The 19,348-nt window shown below is 38.7% G+C and overlaps 2 protein-coding genes across 7 annotated transcripts; one reads left to right on the forward strand and one right to left on the reverse strand.

The window, feature by feature from the left end:
* The first annotated feature begins 1,950 nt into the window (after nucleotides 1-1,950).
* Nucleotides 1,951-8,049, forward strand: LOC103718809. 6 transcript variants are annotated; one of them, XM_008807790.3, is made up of 9 exons: nucleotides 1,951-2,220; nucleotides 3,388-3,472; nucleotides 4,171-4,222; nucleotides 4,347-4,422; nucleotides 4,538-4,620; nucleotides 5,399-5,495; nucleotides 5,594-5,639; nucleotides 7,283-7,407; nucleotides 7,502-8,049. In XM_008807790.3, exons 1-9 carry the CDS (start codon nucleotides 2,133-2,135, stop codon nucleotides 7,831-7,833), a joined length of 984 nt encoding a protein of 327 aa, XP_008806012.2. In that variant the 5' UTR covers nucleotides 1,951-2,132; the 3' UTR covers nucleotides 7,834-8,049. The 6 variants fall into 6 exon arrangements, with proteins under 6 accessions (XP_008806012.2, XP_008806013.2, XP_008806014.2 ...); XM_008807791.3 differs by having other exon boundaries at nucleotides 7,310-7,407; XM_008807792.3 differs by having other exon boundaries at nucleotides 1,951-2,190.
* Nucleotides 8,050-9,448: 1,399 nt separating this feature from the next.
* On the reverse strand, nucleotides 9,449-17,378 carry LOC103718808 (probable glucomannan 4-beta-mannosyltransferase 4). Its single transcript, XM_008807789.4, has 10 exons — nucleotides 17,018-17,378; nucleotides 16,566-16,909; nucleotides 16,392-16,490; nucleotides 13,738-13,990; nucleotides 11,628-11,738; nucleotides 10,931-11,067; nucleotides 10,734-10,847; nucleotides 10,443-10,642; nucleotides 10,145-10,339; nucleotides 9,449-10,060 (listed from the first exon to the last, which is right to left on the reverse strand). The coding sequence occupies exons 1-10, from the start codon at nucleotides 17,154-17,156 to the stop codon at nucleotides 9,898-9,900; spliced, it is 1,755 nt and encodes a 584-aa protein (XP_008806011.1). The 5' UTR covers nucleotides 17,157-17,378; the 3' UTR covers nucleotides 9,449-9,897.
* Between the last annotated feature and the right edge of the window lie 1,970 nt (nucleotides 17,379-19,348).

Genomic DNA, 19,348 nt, shown 5'->3' on the forward strand with positions numbered 1-19,348 from the left:
TAGAACCGTACAGAAGAAACATCTTCACCCTCCTTGGGTTGGCACTTCAGGGCCCACCCACCCATAGTAGGCTGCCATGGTCTGGCTCCAGAACCCCTGCGGCTCCAACATGAATCGGACTATATGAAGGGCAACGAGCGCCTTCCGCCTCTCCAGGAGAGACAGTACCCTAAGGCCACTCTCGCTGGATGGAAGGCAAACGCTCTCCTATGCCACCAGATGCACCCCATGACTACCTCCATACGAGCGCCATAAGAAGCCCCAAAATAGCCACTCAATCTTCATAAGCACTGTCTTTAGCACCACTGTGTTCGCCATGTGATAGATGGGCATGGAGCCTGGTACAGATTTGATCAGCGCCAATCTATTCATCATAGATAAAGACGCTGCCCGTCACCCCTCTAGCCTACTCTGGACCCGTTGCAACAAACCAGTGCACTCAGATACCCTCAACCTCCTACTTGTGATCGGTATGCCCGAGTAGCTTCAGGTCCCGTCCTACTCTGACATTCCCAAAATCCTCTGAATCTCCTGTCTAACCCCAAGCGCCGTGCTAGGGCTGAAAGAATATATATGGGGCAGCTATATATGCAGATGCGGTGAAATGTGGCGCAGTTAGTTCCCAAATAACTCGGTTGACCAGGTTGTATACAAATGGTGCAGCCATGAGAATTAGCTACGATGACAACTAGAATAGCTATGAGATAATAAGAACGATAAGGACCTTCAATATAAATATTTTAAATTTAAAAGTATGAAATCTGTAAAGAAGAAATCCAATATTGGTGGCATACACAGTCTATAAGAATGGACAAAAGGTGGTTTGTGACTCAGTGAATCACCTACTCCTCGAATTTACACACTTGAAAAAGAACTTCCAAATTTCCCATTTCGCCACCCCGTGGGCACACAAAAAAAAAACACAAAATTCTTCCCCGTGTTATAAGCTAGTATTTTCTAAATTCGAGAATCCTAATATGAAACATACCAAAGCTGTATTAGTTTGGCAGCACTCAAAATGTCTTCAGCAAATCATATTCTACACCACGAGCATCATGTGGCAGTCCACCATGCTAATCATAGACGCATATATCTATAAGCCTCATTCATTAAACGCTCATCTCAGTAACAAACAAGCATCTATGGTTGACATGGTGCACCGCTATGTAGCGTACATGATATAGGATATAATGCTTACCAGGCATGCTACATTACGTGATTTCCGCAATACTACAAAGGCCGGATGGACAATCACCTTCACTGCTACGGTAGGAAGAATAATTTATGTGACTTAAGACGATATCAAAGGTGCTCGTGAATATGCTCTCCTGTCCATCAAATCAAGGAAGAGAACAAGATAAGGCATAATTTGAATATGGTCATTGCATAATATGAGAATTGTGGATCTCCTCTGTTCCAAATTAAAAACCCCTGGGTTTCCTTTATGTTATCTGACTTCGAGCATTTTTAATTATTTTCTTATGGCATGGTGATGACTGTCATTAACCAGCGGTCATGCTGTCAAATAATAATTTACAATAGCCAACAATGGACAGTTTGAAGCTTCCTTTGTATAATTATATGCATGCTAGGACCAAATAATGGGCCTTATAGCCTTCAAAAACATTGGTGCAACCCAATGCGGCTCACTCGACCCATATGCCATATTCCACCCAACCAACCTATGCATGGAAGAGATGCCAATTTGCCTTTTTTTTGTTTTTTTTAGCACAATCTTGCAAGTCCAATAGAATATTCCCACCTTCGCATCCCTCACCATAGATTGCCCCAGGGGACGCTCCGACCGAATCAAATCAAATCACAACGATACCTGATCTACGGTCGTCATCATCCCAGCCTTTGCTTCTACACATGTCTGTCTCCACTACAAACTCCTCCCTTGTATAGGACTCTCACCTCACCCGCAGCCGACTATATAATGTCCGTCACGTGAGAGGGGGCATTCTCTGGGGTTCACTTCGCCCCCAACGCTGTCACCGCTCTTCCGTTCCCTCCGTCGGAGATCGGAGGGTGAGAAAGAGGGTTTTGGCCGTCAGCTTCGATCTAGGGTTCCAATTCTTGCGATCAAGAGTCCTTCTTGGAACCCTGGTTCGTGGATCTCCCGCCGATCCATGGGCTCCTCCATGCCCCAGTGGCTCGATATCTTCGAGATCTACGCGAGATACTGCAGTGAGCGGCCGGACTCCTCCTCTGACCTCGGTTCCTTCTCTTTTCTTGCTTTTATTTCTTTTTCTTGGATTATATTTGGTTCTTGTTTTTATTTTTATCCGGTGGTCCCGGAATTTGAATCGGAATGCGCTGTTTTGGATGGTTTTGATGCGAATTTCTCTTCTTGATGAGGGAATCGGTGCATTGGTTTGGCAGGTCTGATGGGTTTAGGGTTTTGGGTGCTATTGGGGCTGTAGTTGATGTGGGGAAGTGGAAGGTTTGTCTCTTGGAGACGTGGGTTGTGCAGAGGAGCCTTGATGGTTAAGCGAAGCAACACGAGACAGTATTTAGATTTTGAACTGCTAACCCCTGTTGTTTTGACCTTGAAATGGAGCAGTTTGATAGTGTGATGAAAATTTTCGGTGCAATTCTTGTTTTAGGAACCGCATTTATATTGTATGCGCCGCGGTAATCCTAAACGGGTTCTTCAATGAAAAGAAATTGCTTTCTTGGAGGGCTTAATTACTTTTTATGCTGTCAAACAAAAAGAAAACTAAAGGATTTTTAGTTGTTTTTACAAATTCTACTTGTGGCAATAATTTGAGGCGTTTACTGAAAATTTTGACTTTGTTACTCCATGTCATTCTAGTCAATATATCTAGTCAAGAACAGCAGCTGTCAGTAACTGAAGGCAGTAATGAGCAAGTTTTATTGAAGTAGCTTTTTCCTATTTTACAACTGCATTGTTGAACCTCTCTCACAATTTATAACCTGCATGCTGGACATGACCTTTGACGTCTTCTCTTTTCTCTTTTTAACACCAGCAGCAATATGCAATACTTTCACCAATTTGTTCCTAATTGTTGTTGATGAAGCAGAATACAAGATGTGACATTTTACCTTTTTCATGCTAAGCTTAGAAGGCATTTTTTTTATATGGATCAATTGTTTTTCCACTAATATCATGAAGCATGCTTCTTTATTGCGAAACACAGGCTCGTGAGCAGTAGTTATATGTCTTAATTTGTAAGGTTGTAACCTAATTATAATTCATATGTGCATGGCATCCAAGTGCACTGTTTATTTTTTATTATGTTTTATCCATTTGACTTGATTTTGTGGACGTGTATATTTCCATATAATTTCAGAACACAAAAAAAATATTGTCAAATCATTTCTTTTATTACTGAATGTTATATTGATGGTATTCATCAATAGATGTTGTATCAAGAAATGACTATGCTACCTCAAAGGAATTATTGGCTGTGCTTTCAAAATCATTGGAGTACAGCGGGCAAAGAAGGTGGGTCCTTTCGTTGTGATATGTATAAACTTCAGCTTTTTGAAGATTGCCGAACATATAATAATATTCATTTTTTTACGTCTATGTATCGGAAGCTCTTAAAACGAGGAGACCACACCTTTGCATTGCATATGTGTTAGAGCACATAGCCATTGAGATAAACTTGTTTATGATTTGCGTGATCATTTTTGGCATACCATGCTCAACATAGTTCTAGCATGGGAACCTAAGCCATTCAATAAAAGGCTCACTATGTTGTTCATCACCATAAATTTTGCCGCGTGAAAGACCTAGATTATGGATTACTGCCTGTGTTTGATAATTTGACAGAGGTTTTAGGACAAATGGTTAAGAATAATAACCACATACTAACCATCGGGAGTTTTTGTTGTAAAGTCTAGATTGCTCATTTACTGTACTGATTTATGATGTGGGAGGTCCTATTGAAACCCAAGCTGGTTGATGGATGATGATGCAGCCCATAAGTATGTTTTGCATGAGAGTTGTTCTAGTTATGTCTCCCTCCCACAGTCTTTGCTTCCATGCACTATTTTTTTTTCAATGTTGACATGCACAAACATGCATTTTTGTGCTTTTATAGCTCAAAAATTGGTGCATTTGTTTGTGACACTAGCTCCTCCAGAAGATTTTTTCCCCTTTTGTTTGCTAACTATCTCATCTTGATCTTTGATTTTCAGGGAGGCAATTTTTAATGACATTTACAAGCTTATGTCATGTCTTGACTTGTCTGTGAGTGTTAACTTTTAAGTTATTTTCTTTTCTCGGACGACTTTCACTTATCAATCTTGTAGTTAGTTTATTGGGTTTTACGTCGATATACTAAAAAAATGTCCTACTGGTTATTATCTTGCAGGTAGATTCTCGTAATTTCAATCGCTTCTATGATTTTGTCTTCTTCTTTTGCCGTGAAAGTGGGCAGAAGAACATCGGTAAGATTGTTTCTTGGTTCTTTTTTTTTTCAAAGAAGGAAAAACATAACCAAGCTAATGTTTAGATTTCTTTGTTATCTTGATTGGTATCTTTGTGCTTTCAAATATATTTCAGCTGTACATAGGGCCATAACTGCCTGGAGATTAGTTCTGAATGGAAGGTTTCGGTTGCTTAACCAATGGTGCAACTTTGTTCAGGTATGAAAACTTTAAATGCATGATTGTTGCACAGCATAACTGCAAGTGCTTTCTTTCAGTCAGTCCCTGACAACAGTTGTAAAGTCTGCCCTGATTTCTTTTAAATTTGAGCTATCATATATGTTCCTTTAACTTTTGTTCTTAATTGTCTATCTTCTTGTCATAACCGCTTCCATATAAAATCTTGTAGAAAGTTGCTGAGATCTGATTGAATTTGTCATATGAACTGGTGTGAAGGTTACAACCTAGTTGATTTTTTCACAAAACTCCATGGTAGAATAAAATCGAACTGAAAATTTTCTTTTAAATTGTCTACTATTTTCATATCAAACTTTCCTTTTTGTGAGAGTCATATGCTTTGGTAGTGGCATATCTGAATTGACTTTGTAGGTTTTGGCATGACTTTGTTATGAACTGTCAGTCATTTGAAAATTAGTCATAGACTTTTAGGATAAAGTGTGAATTTTGAATAAAGTGCTTTACAATGTTGAAGTGCATCAGAGTTTTCTCTAGTCAAGGCACATCATCATGTTCTAAATTATGTACTAAAATCCAGGTAGCTTTTGATAAAGAAACGAGTGGCATACACACACATATCTATTTAAATGCACATCGTGTATTTTGTCCGCTTAATTTGTCATCTGTTTTGTTCCATGGAGTTCTCATCTGCTTTGTTCTATGGAGCTTGCCTGTAATTGTTTCTTAATCCTACAGATTCCTGTGATGACCTTTGACCCTACAGCAGTTTTATTTATTTATTTATTTATTTTGAACTTAGGAATATCAACGTCATAATATATCTGAGGATACTTGGCAACAAGTCCTGGCTTTCAGTCGATGTGTAAATGAAGATCTGGAAGGTTATGATCCTAAAGGTAATCATGAAGTGTTACATTGTCATATTTGTTTCTTACTGTGGTATGATATCTGAACATCCTAAAGCATGATTAAACTCCTTTGGTTTATCTTCTAGGTGCTTGGCCTGTTCTTATTGATGACTTTGTCGAGCACATGTACAGGTTTGGCTTCCTTCTCCAATGGTGATTTGTATGTACGAGCTTTTCATGATATAGTGAATGTAATATAATTTGAAAGTCCTTTAGTGCCACTTTTAGTGATTTATTTTTTAATGACAATAGTTTAATTATCAGTAGTACTTATTTGGAATGGAGTAAAAAAATACTTGTCTCAGTGGTGGACTCTTGTCCACATGTACAGAAATGGAGATTCCACCTTGACTTTGCTTCTAGGCTCTGCTCAAAAACAATAGAGGTGTTATATGGTAGGAAAAGTCAGTGGCTGTTGGTGCACAAATTTTCTGAGATCTGTCATACCTTCTTTTTCTGCCTCGATTCCAATCTTGTTTTCCTTCTAAAGTCTTTTTACATGCAACCATAGCTTGATGGCAGCGCCAAGCATTTGGGACTTAAAGCAAGGGAATGGAATCTGGCTGACTTGTCTTGATACTTCTTCTTTCTATGTCCCAGGACTCGTGAATATCTATGGTTTCCAAAGACCAAGGGATCGATCTGGCCTCTTAATCCCTTTATTTCCCTCATTAGTCAAATCCAACTTGACATCCTTTAATAGCGACGGCTTTAATAAGAACGGTTGATGACCTCTCCTATTTCTTGTAGACATGATGATGTATACACCCTTATGTGAGACTTATGTGGTAGAAACTTGAATACAGCTATTGATGGTATTGGCACATGCTGAACTCGTCAATTTCTGAAAATGAGATCTCAGATCTGAGACTTGAGACTAATGATCAAATTTGTTTATTTATGCATGCTCTTGTGTGCGAGTATCCTATATGTACTTGAGGTCATTGTGGACCCAACATCCAATGAATTGCTACGTCATGATCTTATGGATGAATTCGTTGCACTGAATAATGCACAAACAAACATATCCAGTTAGTATAGGTTAAGGGAGTAGAACACTATAGAAGTTGTAGCATCTAGGCTAAAATAATGTAAATAGTAGCTAGATAACAATATTCACTGGATTGGAGCTACTTAGGGGAAGGAGACTGGTGAAGTTCTCACCTCTCCCTCCCCAAGCTAGAACACCTTTAGGTATATTTAAGAAAATGTGTGGTTTTAATGCATAAATGAGTTGATACAGATGCAAATCTAAACAAGACAAGAAATAAAATAAAGTTTAAGAGAGCAAAAAGAGAACCAAGGTAAGGATGTTCAAAGCCATTACATCATCTGTGGTCCTCTAGAAGTGATGCTCTATCGTTGCTTTCCTGATCAGCAAGTTAACCTCTTCACGATATCACGAAGACATGAGGACAGTATATGACAGGATGCAGCTACATTTGTTGATGTAGTGTGGATGGATCCCCTAGTTATAGTAGGAAAATAAGTATGCGGGCACATGAGAAAATGGTAGAAAACAGAAAAATTATGCAAGGATTCTTAAATATAGACATTTGATTTGTCAGCCTGTTTTTTGAGCCATAGAAGGAAAATTTTCCACATCTTCATGAAATATATGCATGAGTTTCAAATTGGCAGCGAGATAAACTCCCTTGTCATGGTTTTTGAACTGTATTGCTGGTTTCCAGTCTTCAAGTTTCTTCTTCTAATCTCTTGGAAATGTCCCTAGCAACTGCATGCTCTGCTTAACTGGAACTCTCCTTCTGTGGCAGCCTTGTTTACATGATGTTCTTTTCCAGATGCAGAATTAGTCGATCCAAAAATTGCAGCACTGAGGATTATATTTTTGGCTGTGCTGACATGGAAGCACAACCTAGTATATCTAACACTTTCAGTGGTATTTGTTTCTCGGGAACTCCAATACTTTGAATTCAAAAACCCGTCTAGTCCCCAACTTGAGCTGTTTTTCACCATCAATGATTGCATTGCAGGATTGAATCTGCTCCTTGGATCGAAGAGGAAATCTCCTATAGATACCGATGAACGTGATGAGGAAGAATCAAAGCTTTTAAACCCAACAAACTCAGATCATCTGATGAAGTCCAAGCGATTGAAGCAAACTTTTGTTGCCAGACCTTCAGAGTCTGACTGGGCTACGAGTATGGTTGATGGTACAGCTGATTACCATGCTGAAATGAATAAACATAGCTCACTTGGTTGTCTGCAAACCTCAGCATGTGCAGTAGACAATAGCCTATCCAAAGGTTTTGAAGGATACCTTTGTATAGTCTTTGATCAGAAAAGCGGGGTTTCATACACATGAATACACATCCAGGTTACAAACTACAGAAACGTTTGGTTTGATCGCATCCTTCAATTATGTATATGCATTCCCCCGTTTTTCCGCATTTCCCCAATTTATTCTTTTGGCCTGTATTTCTGTGATCTGTTCATACGATGTAGTTGAGTTATTTTGTTGTAAAATTGTTGTGCTTGTACTTGTTATCTCAGTAAGACGTGCTTAAATCTACCTTCTGTATGAGTTTGTTTTCTCCATCAAATGAGCGAATGCGTGTCAAGGTATTGCTAGAGTTGAGGCATTATTTAGAAGACTTTGTTGGATTCTGGCTTCGAGAAACTCTTGTTTGGTACGTTGGCATGTATCAAAATCTTTGGGTTTGGGGTTGGTACCAAGGACCTGGGTTTGAGTCTGGTCCTCACCGTAAGTATGGCTGGGATATTTCCTGTCATACTTCAAAAATAATAGCCGGTCGATGTGGGTAATGTTTTGTGTTCAATGGCCGACCGCTGGCAATGTCAATTTACTGGATTCACATAACTCATTTGCATGATTTTATGAACCAAATTCAAAGAGATTTTTCTTAGATATGAGGAAGCTTTTCTTTGGTCCATGTTCGTAAAGTTCCTCTAGAATGAGTTCAATTATCACCAGGTTCCTGGCAGGATATTTAACTGCACGGTGAGATGATTCCGTGGTAGACATGAGTTCATTGGACCTGCGCGAGTAATATGCAAAGAATGTACCCGTGCAACCAGTGAAAAAAATATATTGTCCTCATGGTTGTGTTCGTGAGACTTGCTGGCAATTGCGCTAGTACTCATCCCGTTTGCATCCACGGTTTCGTTGAAGTCTTTTCCTTTAAGTCTACCGCTAACAACTAAGGCAGTGATCCCTGCTGGCTGCTAGTCACAATCCTATCTTGTCAATGGTTTAATGATCCTTTCTGAATCTTTGCTGTATCCAAACAGTGGCCTCTGTAAATTTCTAGTTTAAATTCAATAAGAAGAGAACGAAGATCTGCATTTTTGATGTTTCCTTCTCTCCAAAGTTATTCTCACCTGAATTTCTCAATCAGTTGGTGAAGTTTCCGAGTCATGCTTTCCATGCATCATTCTCATAGTAAGGAATCTGTTGTAATTTGGAAACATGTCAATTTTTTTTTAAAAAATAGCAAGTTCTTGATGCGTTTGCTGCCCACTGATGTATGATTGGTTAGGGTATCTGTTTGGTATTGCTCTTGCTGTTTTAGTTCTCAAAAATCAAAGAAACAAAATGGACTAGACTGAAAAACATGTGCGATGAAATCTTTTTGTTTTTTTAAATTGTTTGTAAAATTTTAAGACCTTTTGGAATCTAAGCCTTATTGCTTCTAGAAAAGAGTGAACAAAAAAATAGCATAAGTTTTATGCATTTGCTATTATCAACATCAATCTCCATGGAATATTTTACTAATTTGTATATAAACAAAAATACAGAACCAACAACAATACCAAACAGGCCCTTGATGATCTTGATATAGATAATTTTCCTGATCTCTTGTGATGGTTTTAGCTGCACTGTCATCAGTGTTTTGAGTTAGAGAGAGAGAGAGAGAGAGCCTTTGTTTGCTTTGAGCCAAGATCACTTGAAGACAATGTGAGAAAAGGCCTCTCGGCTCAACAAGCATCAATGATCAACCATTGTAGTGCATGGTGAATACATACTGGTTAATGGTCAGTATTCAAGTATTCCTTTGAAGACAATGCATGAAAATGAAAATTACTTCATACAACTGAGTAAAAGGAAGAATCCATTCACAACCGAACAATGCTTTTATAGAGCATGAAAGAATGGTGGATATGTTTGTGAAAGTAAATGCTTCAAACATATTTGAATGAAGGCAGGCTCTTAAAAATTTTGCCCATTGATCCAGCGGAAGTGGGCCTTTATCTGACGCCATGGTGTCACACATCAGCTCATTGCTGGCCCCTCAATGCTGTGAAATAAACAAATATTCCGCTTCAACATGTGCACCCTCTGAACAATCTTCAACCATGAAAGAATTGTCAGGTCACAGAATGTGATGAATATTGGTGTTTGGAGTTGCTAGGAGTTGGAGATGAATGTGCCAACATAACCAATGCCCACGACGACAAAAGCAATGGCTTGGAGGTAGATGTAGACATAGCAGTAGTTCTTTCCCTCGGCAACATTATAGGATGCACAAAGTAAGAGAAAGACAGCAAATCCAAGTTCTGAAAAGTTGATCCTGAGAAACAGAACATAGTATGCCTTGATATCAGTTTCATTCCTACGTATGTAATAGGATCTTCTGAGATAAAATTGTAGTTACCTGTCTCTCAACTTATTTGGGGACTTTTCAGGCAAAGTGATATCAGGCCTCTCCATGAGAGTGTCTCCTAGCTTCTCTGTTACAACCCATTCATTCACATTTGCTGTCTCCAGTATACCGATCAGGGCTGCTTTCATGCGATGCATGGACATGACATTCTCAAACAGAATCCAGAATGGCATTATATGGAGAGAGCTGTTAAACAAAATCAGAGACTAGATAATTCAAATGCTAGTTTCAACAAAAGAAAGGGGAGAGACTTTGGTCATTAGAATGAGAAATTTCTTGGGCAACGAACCTAGGATTTCTGATGGCATTGAGAAGGGTAATAGTTGTAGGGATATAAATCACCCCCCATATGGGAACACTGACTTCTGGAACCAAGACTGATATTGGGACTACCACACAGTAGAGAAAAAAGGTGGCAATTGGGGCTATAATTCTCCGTACAAAGAAAAAGCTATAGATCACATGGAGTTTCTTACATAGGGATACTTCCTGCTCCACATAAAAGACACAAAAGACATGATTGTTAAGTAACATCCATCCATATAAGTTTTCAAAGCTTATGTTTTTGAAGAAGGTTTACCTTGGTCGATATAACATCCCATGCCATTTTTCTGAATAAGTTTGCAGCACCGCATGTCCACCGGTGCTGCTGGTGACAGTAAGCCTTATACGTACATGGCAGTTCACTTTTGACCTGCCATGAGAATGTGATAACACCTCTAAGCGCCACCAAGTTACTTATTTAGATAATTCTGTGAACAAGGATAAAATCAATACCTTGATGTCACCAGCATATAAAAATTTCCAACCCTTGAGACTTGCTCGAACAGCCAAGTCCATATCTTCCACAGTGGTTCTATCATTCCAACCTCCAGCTTCATTGATAGCCGATATTCGCCAGACACCAGCAGTCCCTATTAATATACACAAGTGGTAATTCTTTGAAAAAAGCTGACCCGATCCTACCCTATTTGAGTCAGTTTTAGGTCAAGGGTATTTTGGTTAGGTTCGGGTATGGGTTAAATTTTATGAGCTGAAATTTTAATGGGCTGGGTATGTATCTAGCTTCGACCCAACTCGGGTTATAACGGTAAGAGTTCAATTTGGGTTGGAAATATTTAGGTTGGGTTGAGTTGATGAACTTGGATAATTTTTTTGGGTGAATGGTCTTTTTCTCGATACAACCAGTAAGAACTGTAAAGATTGGATTTGATGAGCTAGCTTAGATTGCAAAACAGATTAGGTTGGAGTCAAATGGGCGACCAGAGATGTTGGGTGGGATCAGGTATGGGTCAAGGTCTTGTATGTTGTTTATGCTTACTTGACCAGACCCAACCTAACCCATTGCCATCCCTAGGCATTTTATTAGCAAGTAAAAAGTTCTTGATTTGATCTTTCAGCAAATGTTATCTAATTGATGACTTTTCTCCTGCTAAACAATTGAACTGACTCTAAAAGATTAGTTGTTGGTTACCGTTGAAACCGAAGAAGGAATAGGTAGATGAGCCTGCTTCTTGTTCTACTTTGAAGTGATAATCTAGGGACATCTTCTGTATCCTTGTCATCAGGCACTTGTCATAATTCACTGCAAAATCGCGCGGCAAATGCCACGTCAATAATGTCCTGTCAATTGAGAAATAGATAAAATCAGAGCAAGTAAAGCTATTGTCTTTGGTACTAATTTTTTTCTCATGTGATTCCATATTTAAAATTAAATATCTCAAAATATGTTTAAACTCTTGGATGCCAAGTTTGCATAGTATAGAGCTTATGCCAAAGGACTAGGGAGGGGTGAATGACATACATATATCTGTGCGGTGTTCTGAAATCACTGAATACCACTGGGAACATGGGGATGGCATAGAGTAGTTGTAAACTAGCTGCCAGCTTTGCTTTTCCAGTCTGAATGTTCAGAAATTAGGAGACTCGTGAGCCTGATGTGAACATTATGGAGTTCAGCAATTTCTGGTGGAAGGGTGGTACATTTGGTGAGATGCACCTAGATTGCGTACATGAGAAGAAGGCTAGCAGTAGCACCAAGAAAGGAGACAGGGAGGATAGTCTGAACAAGTACAATAAAGGCCAACTTCAGGTAGAGACTAGGTCTCAAACCAAGGTCAGGCTGATTGGCAATAAGGAGGACAAGGCTTGATAAAAGTTAGTGGGAGTATCGTTATGTGATGTGAAGACAATGATTTAGCCAATTGTAATGAAGATCAATGTAAATCAATTTCAAAAATTGATACAACGAGTATAGTCAATTGTGTTTATGTTGAGGATTGTCTTAGATCATCTGGAGCTTTCTTTTCTCGTGTTAACCTGCAATCACCTATATGAATAAATTTTCTTTCCAAGAAAGGGGACATATTCAGTCATTTGTCAGCTAATTTTCTTATTTGATACATGACCTTTCTAAATGAGCCATCCTTTGTACTCTTTATCAGCCTATTCGTAAGTTTTATTTTTTTTTTAATGGTGGAAAATCAGACTATTTAAAGTTTATGATACGAATCTAAGCATGGAGTTCATTAGTTCTTTTTTGGAGAGACCTCTAATGAGAATTTTTAGTGATATTTTCATGTATCACCAGCACAGATTAGATTAAATGAAATGGTTCATGAATTCTTACTTGTAAAGGCATTACAAAAACTGTTGGTGCAAGGTCAGGTCGAATTACTAGTCTGATCAATACTTTGATCAGACTATGATCTACTTGAAGGAAATTTGTCTAGTGGAATGCATGTAGAGGGCATTTAAGAAGCAGCTTCTAGCTACCACAGGCGTATTTGACAAGTATCTTTTAACAGTGATGTCTAGCTCCCGCCCAAAAATAAATAAATAATAAACAGTGAAAAATCTGGTAGTCTCTTCCTCATAATTTTCCATGAATTTGTCGAGCCTATAATGCCTATTTCCACATACATGATTCAACTATCTTCGAACTTATATTACCGTAGATTTTTTTTTTTTATCGTATTACTAGTTGGCCTAGCATTAAACTTCTCAGTTCCAGTTACGATCCATTACTTTGCTTCTGCAATGTATTTGGTACTAAATTCAAAGAGGAATTAATGATATGGCTTCTGAAAATTTTGAATTACTATATGTCATCTTCTTTTAATTACTACAATTAATGGAGATTGCTGGTGATTTTTTCTTCAGAGTTGAGAACACTCCAATTCTTCATGAGGACAAAGGGCCTTTGACATACTCACATTAAATAAATCTCAACAAGTGAATTTAAGTTATTCAATAAATTTTTGAACTTCTAGCAGCCTTCCTAACTACAACACATTTTGGAAGTCAAATGACTTGGTACATACCTCAGGTTGAATTGAATAACAATTGACAGTGCATAAATTCATTGCTCTGGGTTTTGAATTGAATACAAGTAACTTCAGGATACTTATGATTTAGGTCTTGACTGATGTAGCTGGGACCCATAATCTGAAGTTCAAATTGCTTCACTATTTACATCTATAATTCATAAAAAAATTTCAAAACCCAACTGATAAATGGACCATGATATAATAACTACCAAGACTAGGACTATAGCTCATGTTAGAAAGAGGACATGTGCTTACCAAACTCCCACCGTGCTTGCACTAGAGCAATGTTTGAATTATACATGAGGAATGGGATTGTTTTTATAAGAAAATCAGATTGTGGTTGGAAATCAGCATCAAATATGGCAACATAGTCACATTGTTGGACATAGCTTTGCTCCATTCCTTTTTTCAGGGCTCCTGCTTTGTACCCCTTCCTGGTGTCCCGAACTACATAGTTTATATTCATGCCTTTGCTTGCCCAAATCTTGCACTCAAGTTCCACCAAATCCTGCAGCAAGGAAACGTTGCCATGACGAATGGAACATATTAGAATTTGCTAGGGGAATCAAACCTTTTGAAATAGAACAAATTGCTAGGCTTCTCTTCTATCGGATATAGTTAGATTAGATTCAGATGCAGGAATCATGTATTCCTCTTTGAACACCCCTGACACCATGTTGCTTGTATGTGTTTGTCCATGAATTTTAAATGTATCTGATTGAAACTGTAGGACAAAATAAAATCTATATTGACCAGTTTTTACATAGAAATAACGTTTAAATATTCAATTTGAACTAAATGATGCCCTCTAGAAGACCTTGAAGGCTTCTTGCACCAATTCCAGACCATAAGAATCATGTCTGGTAATGTGATCTTAAAAGGATGAAGATTAATACATTTTAACGGGAGACAACTAGTTACCAAACTTTTTTATCTGCAACTCACTGTTTTCAGAAACTAAAGACCTGGCTGCATAATCTAGTAAGTGCTTGTTCAGGTGTTGAGGAGTAGTGTCACTTTAGGTTTTTTCCCTAACCAAAAACTATGTAGATGCATTATGACGGTATCCATCAGCAAAATTTGCTTGAGTGTTCTCTTCTACGCTAGAACCCATGGAGCCCATGACCTGATATGCTACCTTATAATATGTCAAATGACCAGATCATCTAGAATGTTTGTTCTAGTAAGAAATTGTTAGGGATGTGGCTCTCTACTTTATTCGACTATTGATCATATTTTGTTACAAGAGAATTTCATACAGTGCTGGAGCATTAACATCATGAAACATAAAGACTGATACACAGAGCAGTTGTTCGACATTATCATTATCAAGATTTAGAATGTGATACATAGTTGCACATTCATGAACATATAACATAAAGTTATTTGAAAAATTCGATGGGCTGAATTATGTGTTCAAAAGGAAATCAGCATTTTAGATGGTTCATATGGACTATGCTGCAGTTCACTTTTTTAGGAAAAAGGAAAAGAAAATATGGAGCTTCTTTACTTAGGTAATGTATTTAACATAGGCAGCCATTTTGTTTTCTTAGGACTGCTGATTACTATAGTTTCAATTAGCAGCAATGTTAAAATACTGCAGAGAAAAGGAAGTTGTCATGAATGGCAAAATCATGGAGCCAAGTTAATCTAATCCTTCCCTCACCTGATTTTGACCGCGTTTCCTACAAAAATAATAAGTGAATCTAATCCCTTCACTGACATCTGTTCCCCTCCAATGAGAACCACTAAAATCTTACTATTTTACACCTACTCTGATCATCCCCACCACAATGTGTCCAATGGCATTATGTCATTAATTATTGACCTACACTCGAAAAGGACAATTATTCAACTATAGAACAGTGGCCTGATGTCAGCTTAACCTCAGGTTGATGCATTATTTATATATGGACAAGTGGCTTGTATGATAGCCATATCCTAAAGGGTGGGACCATGGGCTGATGCATAATCTATGTAACAAGTGATATCATCATAACTATACTCTAGAGTGGTACCTTCCAGTGGACAGTTTTTTGTTTTTAACACAACAGAGAACAAGGGAAGATCCCCTTGACATCGCAGAATATGCCATCTGTATTGAGTAGTCAGATTTGGATTACAAAATAAAGCTATCTTAGCGAAATTTTTGAGAGAAAGAATCTCCATGGTATTGACTTTCCTCTGGCTCACAACTTTGTGGTAGCCCAGGCTGTCAAGAAACAATATGACAATGAAACAAACGAAGGAATCGGATTTGTTTTCAACTTTGAAGCAATCACCATACATCTGCTTCAGCGTTCCCATTAGCAGTCCTTATCTACTCAGACTACCAGCACAGAAACCTTGTGAAAATGAACACAAGGTGGAGCCCACACCAAGACCAAGACCGCAGGATAATATTTCTAGACTAAATTACAAAAAACTCTTTAAGATTAGGGGTAAATTACAGTTACCCCCCAATAGCATGAAAAACTAACGCTTACCCTTGAGGTTTATTTTTATCCAATATGTTAGTCTATAACTTATCAGTCAAACCATTAATTTTAAATAATACTAAAATGCCACTTCAGAAAATTTTTAAAATAACCAAAATAATCTTATATAATATAACAACCACCCAGAAAACGTATGTATCCTCCTTCTCGCTTAGAGAGGCAATTTTAACTTTTTATATGAGGTAAACTGATTTACTAACACCGTTAAGTTAAATGTGTGTAAGTGTAGATTTTATAAACAACCGAATATAAGTATAATCTATTTAACAATGCGAGGGGCAGGAACAACGAGGTTTGCGTGTACTCTGCGTACATCATGTCTTTGTATAATACTATTCACCAGTTTATCAATATATGAACGCCTTCTAGCTTATGCTTTCATGTGATGAGGATTTGATGCAAGTTATATACCTTAATTACTGGGTCAGTTGAGTCGTCGAGGACTTGGATTATGATCCTGTCCGGTGGCCAGGTAAGTGCACATGCTGCTCCAATGGACAGTTTGTATACCTGGACGTAACAAGGCATTAAAGCGAACAGTAGAGCACCACATGAAATAAAAGATAGAAGACAAGCACCATCTACCTCTCTCTCATTGTACATGGGAATCTGGACAAGGACCATGGGATAAGCCTGGCTCCCCATCTCCACATCCCCTGTTACGGGCTCCCATCTGTACACCTTCTCGGGCCTCCGGCGGAGCAGCTTGACCCCAAGGCTCACCGCACTCATGTGCACCGCCTCCATCACCAGCATCACTGACATGATCATCGACACCACCACCGCTGCTCTCAGCACCGGCGCCACCACCTCCACACGCACCTCTCTCCAGATAAAGCTCGCTTGGTCGGGAAAGAAGTCGCCGGTGTAGCGATGGAAGAACTCCAGATATTGGGCCACTGACTGCCGAACAGAGTGCGATACATTGGCTGTAATGGGAAGTAGTTCGGAAAGAATAGATATTATGAGCCATTGATCCAGGATTCCTTTAAGGAGTAAGAAGTATATAAGATGGCTAAGAAATGAACGAAACTTGCCTGAATCGATGCCTGTGGAGAGGAGGATGGAATGGTGGCGGCGCCAAGTGTTGAGTTTGAGAAGGGTGGCTGCTTGTGGGGTGGCGGCTGTGGAGGCGAAGGCCGTGGTGGCTAAAGCCACCAGCAGTAGGAATCTCATTGCCCTTCTCTCAAGGAAATGGCTATTAGTCTTTTCTCAAGGCTTTCTTTCTCCAGTCCTCCTCCTCTTTTTCTCTGAATGACAGCGTGAGATGTGAGGGCGGTGGCTCGTTGGAACACGTTTTCGGCCCCTTTCTCTTCGTTCTTCTCTCCGTGTCCGGTCCCAGACTCGCCGCGATGAAGGCTTTTGCGGGCCTTGCGCGGAACTCCTGCTAAGTAATTAACAGGAAACTTCTTCCCCGGCCAATAAGAGCTCGACGCATTGTCACGTACGGATTTTTTAATAATTTTGTTTACGTGTCAAGAGATGAATGGCTTCTTTGGACCAGAAAGCCGTTGTGGTAGGTTTGGTTTCTGTGGCTTGGAGGTTGGCGGGAATCGGTCATCGTAACGGTTCATTCACCGTCCTCGATGATCTCAAGAAACTATAGAAAAGAATTGCTGTCTCTCCCTGTCATAAGAAATTAAAATCAACGGCGTTGGAGATCCCGCACACCGTAAATGACAAAATGGTGCGTGTGGTTGGTCAAATGCCTCATAGATACGCGAGATCTGATCTAGATTTTTGTCCTCTTTTCATGACGTAGAGGGACCCAAGGAAGTGTGCAGGCTCCAAAATTATGCTGAAATAAGATATTAACTGATAAAAATAACACCAAATCTAACGAGCAATATTGCATAGGTTGATAAAGCCTCTTTGGTTGCCTGTAACTTGTCATTTGAACTTAATTCGGCCCAGAAAAGCTTAGCATGTTTCATTGGGTTGAGAACTTGAGATGGAGGTGAAGTTTCACAAGAACACAAGTTAAAGAGAAATGGCATGGCCCGGGTGACTTCAATCCACACAGAGGCAAAGCCACTTCAGCAAAATCTGCTCCTGCTCGGCCTATGCAAGTGTGGAAGGCACATATTTGAGATAAGAGATAGGCCTCCCTCCTTGGTAGGCCAAAGATAGGACTGATTTCTGCTGCATCCAAATACGCAAATGATTTCATCACAACTGAACAATTCCTGAACTGACAGCAAATCTACAAGAGCTTCGAACCATTTAGATTAAATGCCAACACACAAATTTGTTATTTGAGTTCGCGATAAAGATGTTTTGATACTTATAACTATCACCATTATCATCATCTTCATTGTTACCATTATTGTTATTATAATTAAAATATAAAACATGTTGTTCTTTTGCCGTGGTTCATATCATCTCAAAAGAGCAATTAAATAGTTAATTGAGATTTTGCCATGTCTGTTGAAAAATATGGAAGAAACAAAATGTTCGAATTTTCTTAAAAAAATTAAGTTTTATCTATTTTGTTTTGTAAAAAAATCTTATTAATCTTCTTCAGCTAAAAGTATTTGTGTTCAGAGAAGCTGCTTGACCCTTATCTTAAACTTGGAAACAACCCCGCAATATTGGTGCCGCATATTGAGAAACATTGATCTATTTTTTAGAAAAAAGCTGACTCACATCAAGATGTAAAGCTTATATAGTTGCATATTGAGGATACAGAGATCATTCAAATTATTTATGAGATTGTTAAACTTGTTGAATAGTTAAATAGGTTTGCTTATAAATCACTATTTTTTATTAAAAAAATTATTTTTTTTCTTGCAAAATTTTTTTTTTTTTCTTGCAAAGCCTTTATAAATAGTTCCTGTAAAGTCTATTTTTCTAATAAATGCCAAATGACTTTGCCTCCCTCTTCATCAAAAATAAAAAATTTAAGATTTGTCCATAAAATAATGGTTTTTCCTTGTTACATCCAACCTACCAACACTTTCTTCCGACTTGCTTAGACACATTCTTATATGGACTTCGAGAAGTGCATTGAAATTGGAAGTTATCATACAGTTGCACAGATCTCAAACATCTGTCATGCGTTGCATGTAGGCCTATTGTGAAAAGGGAATACAGTGGGCCAATTTGTTTGGATGATACAGTTAGCTCATCTACCCTCAAATTGTCGAGTACACCATTATTTCCCCATAGGAAGTAATCCAATGTTAGGTATCATATAGTCACTAAAAACAATAGCATCTGCCAATGCGACCCCCGAGACACCTTTACACTAGGATCCAAGAAAGAGCAGTTCAATAAAGCAAAAATAATGGCGATCCGACATAGGACTGTCACAATGGACAGCCTTATGCTCCCCCCCCCCATCACTCCCCTTCTACTGTTCTTCTTGG

This window comes from Phoenix dactylifera, chromosome 8, assembly GCF_009389715.1.
Source record: "Phoenix dactylifera cultivar Barhee BC4 chromosome 8, palm_55x_up_171113_PBpolish2nd_filt_p, whole genome shotgun sequence".
In the NCBI taxonomy this organism is placed as follows: domain Eukaryota; kingdom Viridiplantae; phylum Streptophyta; class Magnoliopsida; order Arecales; family Arecaceae; genus Phoenix; species Phoenix dactylifera.